General features: G+C 49.9%; 2 protein-coding genes across 3 annotated transcripts; one reads left to right on the plus strand and one right to left on the minus strand.

The window, feature by feature from the left end:
- The first annotated feature begins 3,137 nt into the window (after window positions 1-3,137).
- LOC123105279 (histone H2A.2.1-like) lies at window positions 3,138-4,012 on the plus strand. Its single transcript, XM_044527319.1, has 2 exons — window positions 3,138-3,433; window positions 3,523-4,012. Exons 1-2 carry the CDS (start codon window positions 3,230-3,232, stop codon window positions 3,784-3,786), a joined length of 468 nt encoding a protein of 155 aa, XP_044383254.1. The 5' UTR covers window positions 3,138-3,229; the 3' UTR covers window positions 3,787-4,012.
- A 757-nt stretch (window positions 4,013-4,769) lies between these two features.
- Window positions 4,770-8,225, minus strand: LOC123105264 (soluble inorganic pyrophosphatase 4). Of its 2 annotated transcripts, XM_044527316.1 has the most exons (9): window positions 8,010-8,224; window positions 6,701-6,848; window positions 6,589-6,617; window positions 6,249-6,314; window positions 6,050-6,157; window positions 5,843-5,908; window positions 5,645-5,765; window positions 5,202-5,283; window positions 4,770-5,108 (listed from the first exon to the last, which is right to left on the minus strand). In XM_044527316.1, the coding sequence occupies exons 2-9, from the start codon at window positions 6,837-6,839 to the stop codon at window positions 5,066-5,068; spliced, it is 654 nt and encodes a 217-aa protein (XP_044383251.1). In that variant the 5' UTR covers window positions 6,840-6,848; window positions 8,010-8,224; the 3' UTR covers window positions 4,770-5,065. The 2 variants fall into 2 exon arrangements, with proteins under 2 accessions (XP_044383251.1, XP_044383244.1); XM_044527309.1 differs by having other exon boundaries at window positions 5,843-6,157; window positions 8,010-8,225.
- Window positions 8,226-9,074: the final 849 nt, after the last annotated feature.

Genomic DNA, 9,074 nt, shown 5'->3' on the forward strand with positions numbered 1-9,074 from the left:
CATAAATATTGATATATTGGACCAAATTATTCGGACACCAGAAGAGTTTCGGGAAGTTTCGGATAGAACCGGAGTGCCGGAGGGGTTATCGGAACCCCCCGGGGGAACTAATGGGCCACCATGGGCCTTAGTGGAGAGAGAGGAGGCAGCGAGGGCAGTCCGCCCCCCCTAGAGTCCGAATAGGACAAGGGAAGGGGGGGCGCCCCCCTCTCCTACTCCGTCTCCCTCTCCTTCCTTCCCCCTCCCTTCCTTGTGATGGAATCCTACTAGGACTAGTAGTCCTAGTAGGACTCCCTCTCCTTGGGCGCGCCCCTAGGGACCGGCTGGCCTCCCCCTTGCTCCTTTATATACAAGGGCAGGGGGCACCCTAGGACACACAAAGTTTCTCTTAACCGTGTGCGGTGCCCCCTCCACAGTTACACACCTCGATCATACCATCATAGTGTTTAGGCGAAGCCCTGCGCCGGTAACATCATCATCACCGTCGCCACTCCATCGTGCTGACGGAACTCACCCTCGTCCTCAACTGGATCAAGAGCACGAGGGACGTCATCGAGTTGAACGTGTGCTAAACGCGGAGGTGCCGTACATTCGGTACTTGATCGGTTGGATCGCGAAGAAGTTCGACTACATCAACCGCGTTATTGAAATGCTTTCGCTTTCGGTCTATGAGGGTACGTGGACACACTCTCCCCTCTTGTTGACATGCATCGCCTAGATAGATCTTGAGTGATCTTCAGGTGGGGGATGAGGGAGCAGCCAGGAGGGCGCCCCAAGTAGGCCGAACCCTACTTGGGGTCCTCCCCAAGTGGCGCCCCCTTTCCTCATTGGAGTGCGGGAGGAAGGAAGGAGGAGCTGCCCCCCTCCCCCCTGCGCCTTTCCTTTCTCTCCTGAGGAGGGAAAGGAGGGAGGGGCCACCCCTCCCCTTTCCTCCCCTAGGGCCGACCAGCCATGTAGAGGGGCGCACCAGCCCCTAGTGGTTGGTCTGTTCCCTCCTATGGCCCATAAGGCCCATACACTTGCCGGGGGGCGGAACCCCTTCGGTGACCCGATGACTACCCGGTGCACTAATGACCCACAAGTGTAGGGGATCTATCATAGTCCTTTCGATAAGTAAGAGTGTCGAACCCAACAAGGAGCAGAAGGAAATGATAAGCGGTTTTCAGTAAGGTTTTCTCTGCAAGCACTGAAATTGTAGGTAACAGATAGTTTTGTGATAAGATAAATTGTAACGGGTAACAAGCAATGAAAGTAAATAAAGTGCAGCAGGGTGGCCCAATCCTTTTTGTAGCAAAGGACAAGCCTGGACAATTTCTTATAATGAGAAAGGAGCTCCCGAGGACACATGGGAATTATCGTCAAGCTAGTTTTCATCACGCTCATATGATTCGCGTTCGGTACTTTGATAATTTGATATGTGGGTGGACCGGTGCTTGGGTACTGCCCTTACTTGGACAAGCATCCCACTTATGATTAACCCCTATTGCAAGCATCCGCAACTACAAAAGAAGTATTAAGGTAAACCTAACCACAACATTAGACATATGGATCCAAATCAGCCCCTAACGAAGCAACGTATAAACTAGGGTTTAAGCTTCTGTCACTCTAGCAACCCATCATCTACTTATTACTTCCCAATGCCCTTCCTCTAGGCCCAAATAATGGTGAAGTGTCATGTAGTCGACATTCACATAACACCACTAGAGGAAAGACAACATACATCTAATCAAAATATCGAACGAATACCAAATTCACATGACTACTTATAGCAAGACTTCACCCATGTCCTCAGGAACAAACGTAACTACTCACAAAGCATATTCATGTTCATAATCAGAGGGGTATTAATATGCATTAAGGATCTGAACATATGATCTTCCACCAAGTAAACCAATTAGTATCAACTACAAGGAGTAATCAACACTACTAGCAACCCACAGGTACCAATTTGTGGTTTTGATACAAGATTGGATACAAGCGATGAACTAGGGTTTTGAGAGGAGATGGTACTGATGAAGATGTTGATGGAGATTGACCCCCTCCCGATGAGAGGATCGTTGGTGATGACGATGGTGATGATTTCCCCCTCCCGGAGGGAAGTTTCCCCGGCAGAACAGCTCTACTGGAGCTCTAGATTGGTTCCGCCAAGGTTCCGCCTCGTGGCGGCGGAGTTTCGGCCCGTAAGTTGCCCACGATTTTTTTCAGGGTAAAAGCCTACATATAGCAGAAGATGGACACCGGAGGGCCACCAGGGGGCCCAGGAGACTGGGGGTGCGCCCAGTTGGGGGGGGGTGAGATGAGGCTGACTATGTAGGGCGATCTAATCGATAGGAGGTGACCCCAATTTCTCATGCCGCTTTTTCGAAGACACACACGAGCTCGCGCCATCTCCGTGGTCTCATGAGCTCGGCGCTGCATTCCCCTCCCTACATCGCCCGAGTCTGGCTGAGGGGAAATGGTCGAATCGGTCGTTCCTGAGAGGACTGGTGAGTGCTTTAAGGTTCGTGCAATGCAGACCAAACTGTGAATACAGTCAACCAAACGAATTATTTTTTGTCCCACGCGAACTTGTTTGGGTTGTATGCAGGCAACCAAACGCACCCAAATGATGTACTCCCTTTGGTGTTTTTTACTCCGCGTATTAGATTTGCGTCAAGTCAAACTTTGTAAAGTTTGATCAAATCTATATTAAAAAATATCAACATCTACAACACGGAATATATATACCATAAAACTATATTTCATAATGAATCTAATAATATTGACAAAATTTGGCATTGTGGATATTGATACTTTTTCTATATGTTTAATTACAGTAGAGATATACTATGATTTCGGATAAAAAAGACAGAAGCTTCAAAAAAAAAGACTAAAAAAGACAGAAGAAAACACACGGCCTCAAATATCTCAATCTGCTCGCTCCTGGTCACGAGAGACCCGATGATCTCACGTGCTCTCTCCTTCGGCTGTGCCGTTCCGCTCCGCTCCTCTGATTGGCCCGCGGCCCCCTCCCACGGATCACGCCCCCAAGGCGAACATCCACCGTCCACGCCGCCCTCCATCCAACGGCCCGCGCCACACATCACGCGGATCGCCCCCCGACCCCCGCGGGTATATAATCCCAGCCACAGCGCCTCCATTTTCAAACCACCTCAACCGCACCACAGCTCAGCTCCCACCCACTCCCAAACCCTCTCGCCGGAGCCCCAGCAACCCGCCAGCAAGCAAGATGGACGGCAGCAAGGCGAAGAAGGTGGCGGCGAAGAAGTTCGGCGGGCCGAGGAAGAAGTCGGTGACCAAGTCCATCAAGGCCGGGCTCCAGTTCCCCGTCGGCCGCATCGGGCGCTACCTCAAGAAGGGCCGCTACGCCCAGCGCGTCGGCTCCGGCGCCCCCGTCTACCTCGCCGCCGTCCTCGAGTACCTCGCAGCAGAGGTATGCACCACCGTCATCCTCGTCATCACCCTCCCCTCCGACCTACCTCTCTCCCCGGACTGAAACGAGCCGCCGATCTTGTTTTGCAGGTGCTGGAGCTGGCCGGGAACGCCGCCAAGGACAACAAGAAGAGCCGCATCGTGCCCAGGCACCTGCTGCTGGCCATCCGCAACGACCAGGAGCTCGGGAGGCTGCTGTCCGGCGTCACCATCGCCCACGGCGGCGTCATCCCCAACATCAACCCGGTGCTGCTCCCCAAGAAGGCCGCCGAGAAGGCTGAGAAGGCCGAGAAGACCGCCACCAAGTCGCCCAAGAAGGCCACCAAGTCCCCCAAGAAGGCCACCAAGGCGTAGATCTGGCTCCGAGCGCCCGTGCCGGTGAACTGGACTGATGGTGCTCCGTCAGCCCTCGTGTGCCTAGTGTCTCTGTGTTAAGTTAGCTGTGGTGTGTTCCAGAGTGTGTTGAAGCTTGTTCTTTTGCTTTGCCCCGCCATGTAACCGTGAACGAAGAGGAAGCGTCTTGCTTCCTCTGTTCTGCTATATCAATCTGGTTTCTAATGCAGTGTTTGTTAAAACGCCACTGAACTTCCGTCCTGTTTTAACTGTATTGCATTTGTTGTACGAGCACGCTGAGCAGTGTTGGGATAGTTGCCGTTGCTTACAAGTTTCATGATTGCTTTACAACTGATTTTCTGTAAGGGATTCTACTTTACAACTAGTTTTCCTTAAGGTATTCTACGAAAGTTTGTATTTGGAACAGCTTCTGATTTGGTTGATTAGTTATGGTGTTCATCTCTGCATTCTTGCAAAGGAGTCACAATAGACTGAATCTTTGAAACGTGACATCACAAATTTCATGCCTGACTTGAAGGGGCAAAAGGCTACAAAATAACATTTCAAGATGATTCGCTGGTGCATGCTCAAGTCACACTAGCAAATCTATAGTAGTTCGTACTCCAACCGTCCCAAAAAGTTCGCCTTACATTTGCTTAGATATGGATGAATGTAGACACGTTTTAGTATTAGATACATCCAAATCTAGACAAATACAAGCTTTTTGGGACGGAGTAGTATTTTGCAAGGTAACAGTGTCTAAATGGGCATTGTGTTTGTTGATTTTCTAAGGGAGAGACATGGTTCTTGTTTTGCAAATGAATAAGGGGGTACTACTAAGTGACCATTCTGTGTGTTGATTTATAAATAAGGGAGTACCAGATATGCCAACTATTTTCTGTAGGTGAAATTTATGTCATTTAGGTTGAAATTCTGCTATCAGGAACCATCTCTGTATTCTTTGTGGTGTAAAGGAATCAGCAGCCATGACATACTTGATTATCTGACCGTGAGAAATTGACAACGAATTTTTTATGCCTGACTTGAATCGTCAAGAGAATCAACATGAAGGTAACAACATAGGGGCACCGAGGCCACAAAAGAATATTGCGCCACTCTTTCTTGTGCTAACTACTAGTACATTCAAGGTCATAAGAACCAGTGGTACATATGCCAACACCAACAAAATAACAGTACTTAGTTCGTAAGGTGACAGTGTCTCATTCTCCGGTTTTCGCCAACATCGTCCCGGCCCCGACGACAAGGAGCAGCGCGTCGAGCCGAACCTCCGGGCAGCAGCCTACCTCCGCAGGCCCTCCACGACGTAAGTAGCATACAGATCCCTGTGAACAGAACACCAAGAAGACCGGCGTCAGCTCAGCACCAAGATCATCTAGGACAGCCATGCTGAGGGGATTCAAGAAAGAAACACTCACATGGAATGCTGAATGGCCTCGTAAGCAGCAGTCGCCGGCAGAAAGTCGTTCACAGCGACCTCCTTGTTCTCATTCTTCTTGTCTAGACGTCGCGGTTAAAGAAATCATTCGATCTAAGAGGGAGACATGTACTACAAACTTGCACTGCCTTGTCCATTTATCCATGTTTCAGCTCTAAACAAACTACAAATGCACATAGCCATGCACCGGTAATTCATAAAAGAGGCGAGGGCTGGTGATTTTTCCTAGAAGTATCCTGCAGGTTAAAAATTAGGGGGCTCTTTTCTGCAAGTAAAACCAAAATAAGCAAACTTTTTGTTTTGTGGAATACTTGCTATTCATATCTGAATATAAGTTTTTTTTTTCTCGAGAAAACGCAAAGGACTCTTTGCGTTTCATTTCATTGAAAAGGTGAGAGAATATAAGTTGATCAACAAGGATACAGTCCTCAAAGAAGCGTCTGATTTCAGCCAACCGGTGAGGTGGGAGCTCCTTGATATCATTGAAATGCTTGTATTCAGGGTCGTCAGCGCACACTGCAATGATCTTATCATCTGCTTCTCCCTGTTCAAATAAATACTGATCAGGATCTCTGCCTTCTTTGGACTGCAGGGCTGAGCGATGAAACTATGAAAGCAAACCTGGTCAATCATAGGCATGAGGCCGATCGCCTTTGCACGGAGGAAACAGCCCGGCACAACTGGCTCCTGTATCAACAAATTACAAAGATTTGCGAATGCAGATTGGTAATGTTCTACAACCAACCAACAGACTCTACAGTAGGAAGTACAACGGCCTTCTACCCATTTGGTGAGGGTACACCACAAAAGGGAAGTAGTAAGACATACCTGCATAATAACTAGCACATCCATCGGATCACTGTCATCGCACAGTGTGCGGGGAATGAATCCATAGTTGTGAGGGTACACCACTGATGAATAAAGCACGCGGTCCACCTGCACGCGTGCATATAGCCAACGAAAACCATAAGAACGATGGGGCAAGAGAGATTCAAAATAGGAGGGGAAATGAACAGCAATGCTTTACCATTATCAGTCCAGTTTTCTTGTCAAGTTCATATTTAACCTTGCTGCCCCTAGGTATCTCAATGACCTGGCATAAAATAGCATCTATTTTTTAGTTTGTCGTTCAGAACTCCTAGGCATGTTGGATATTAACTAATTAAACAAAATTGAGAAGCTTGAAATGACATATATATTTTATATGAGGTGGAACCCTTGCTTTTCAAGTTAACAGAAGGAAAGGGGCTATGCTATTGATATGGACTTGTAGCGTAAATACACAGAAATTTATTTTAGATAATTATTATACAACGAAATTAGAAGGAAAGAAAAATCAGTAGGAATATATTAGGGCGCGGCCTTACACAGTTGAAGATAGTTGGTGCATCAGGGCCTGCACAAAGAAGTCCAAAACATAAGTTTTCAGAAGAGGGAAACAATGATATCGACATCTTGTCAAGATCAAATGCCAAATACCTATTTCAAGATCATGCCAAGAATGCGCTGAACCAGGTCTCCGGGTCATGGATGATAGTGTTCTTTCATTAAGAACAGGAGCCTTAACAGGTGCGCTTGCCACCTTGACCTTCTCTGCTGCTTCAATAGCGGGAGCCATCACAAAAACCTGGAAACAATTGTATGTTTGCTTCTATTAGAACCCTAAATACAGAAGCCATCCCAACAGAAGTTAAGTTAATGCCATCATAGAAGATACAAGAATGCTAACTGAAAAAGCGATCGTCGAGCTTTGAATAAAGACTAGATATGATAACACCATGTCAGGAGATCATAGGCACAAATGAGCAAACACAGTAATACAAAATTGGCACTCTCATGAAAAAACAACTTGTCCAACTACGTTGACAGCAGCAACCAAACAATATAATTGACCCAAGCAACCCAACGAAACCAGGAACTTGATATCGATGGATGGTTTTTCATGTATATCCCTGTATGATGAATGCTAGCACCTTCTTCAGTTTATTTACAGAGCAGGCATGGGCAAATGCATCAACATCTTGTAATTGATGATTAAATATATGAACAAACATACATGTTGTGAATGTACAGCGATGAAATCATCAATAAGCAGGACTAGTGATTTTTAATCATTAACAAGGTAGCACTAGTGATTTTTTTTTTGATGTCAAGACTATTTCTTATTATATCAACCAGATAAATGACTTAGAAGCCATGGACAAGCAGAACTAGCGAAATTTTTGGAGGACAAGGCTGATGATTTTTTGGCAACCATTAAATAAGTGAGGCTAGGAAGCTGTTTTAGAAACCATTATTTATTAATTAATAAGCAAGGCTAGTGACTTGGTTGTTTCCTTGGCAGAAACCATTAATGATAAACAAGACTGCATACCGAATCTGTGTACAGAAAACGCTACTACTGCACTAAGAATGAATCTTGAGGATGCAGTAATACAACTACCAGGCTAATGGTGCAGGCTTCATGGCGCCAGCATCCATGGGAGGCGAATGCCTAACACGTACCCAAAAACCCCGCGCATTTCAGTTGCCCGGCCAGATTCATCCGGCCATTTCGCTAGCCGAAACCGCCGAGCAGAGGCGCGCGCGGCCGCCGGAATCGACCCGCTCGGCCAACGGAGGAGACGGAAAGAGCGGGCACCCGCCGCTCCGCTCGATCCAAAACGTCCAGCGGCCGCAGACGCGAGGCGACGCGGAGGCACAGCGCGCGCACTGACAAGTAAACAGCCTGCACGGCCGGAGAGCGCACGGATGGCGGCGACGGGGCGAGGAAGGAAGAGAGACGCACCTGGGATGGGATGGATCTGCTTCAGACGGCCACGCGCGCCGGCGGCGAGGGAGCAAACCCTAGCTAGCCGGGGAGCAGAGGAAGCAGAGTAGGCGAGACGCGTTCGGATCGTATCGTACTTCCCGCCGCTTCTCTGCTGTGCACTGCTGCTCGCTGCGCTCCTTTTGCTGCTCATTTAAAGCCGCGCGTCCGCAGAGACGGGCCTCTTGTACTGGCAGGAGCCGCGAGTTCCCTCATAATCGCATAACTGCCCCTCGCCCGCTCTACCGGCTAGTACGGGGTCGCGATTCCGTGAGCTTCCGAGGGGTGGTTCGGGATTTTGCCGGGGCATCCGGGAAGGTGGGATGCGCATATGTCCGGAGACCGGATCGCGGCCGTCGGTGGGCGGATCGGACGTGCCGGGAGCGACGGGGCGCTGTCGGTCGGACCGCGGCCAGGGGATCGAATCAAAGCGGAGAGAGAGAGAGAGCTGGCGTGGAAGCGACGCTCCGGCTGGCTCGCTGCTCGCCAGTCGCGCGCTGGACTTTAAAAAAAATTATTATTTGCGTGTTACGGAAAAGGTGTGCGTGGTTGGCGCGTCGCGCGCGCGCTCGCTGCGCGGCGGTGTCGGTGCGGTGCGGCGACCGAGCCGGTGGCCGGTCCCGCTCGTCAGTCGGGTGCGACGTCGGTGCGGTGCGGCGCGGGAGGGTGGCAGGTCCCGCTCGTCAGCTGGTTGGCCGCAGCGTCCGGCCGGCGAGCGTGCGCGGCTGGAGGTGGAGGGGTGGTGCGCTTTACGCCTCCGCTGTCAGAGAGGCTGGCTGGATGGATGGGTGGATGCGTCGGTGCGATGCGCGCGTGGCACGGCCAGGTTGCTTCCTCGTGCATCGGCGAATCGCGTGACCGAGACGCCCCGGCGAGACCATCCTCCGTCCGGTCCGGCCATCCAGTCGGTGCCATTGCCAACCTACCGCGGCCGCGGGCGCGTACGCGTACGTGGGTACATTATACGTGCCAGCTGGAAAGCAACGACGAGCGGTGGGTGGCACGTAGCCACGTACGTATACGTACTCACATCGCGAGGTACAG

The sequence above is a fragment of the Triticum aestivum genome, chromosome 1B, assembly GCF_018294505.1.
Source record: "Triticum aestivum cultivar Chinese Spring chromosome 1B, IWGSC CS RefSeq v2.1, whole genome shotgun sequence".
Lineage (NCBI taxonomy): Eukaryota > Viridiplantae > Streptophyta > Magnoliopsida > Poales > Poaceae > Triticum > Triticum aestivum.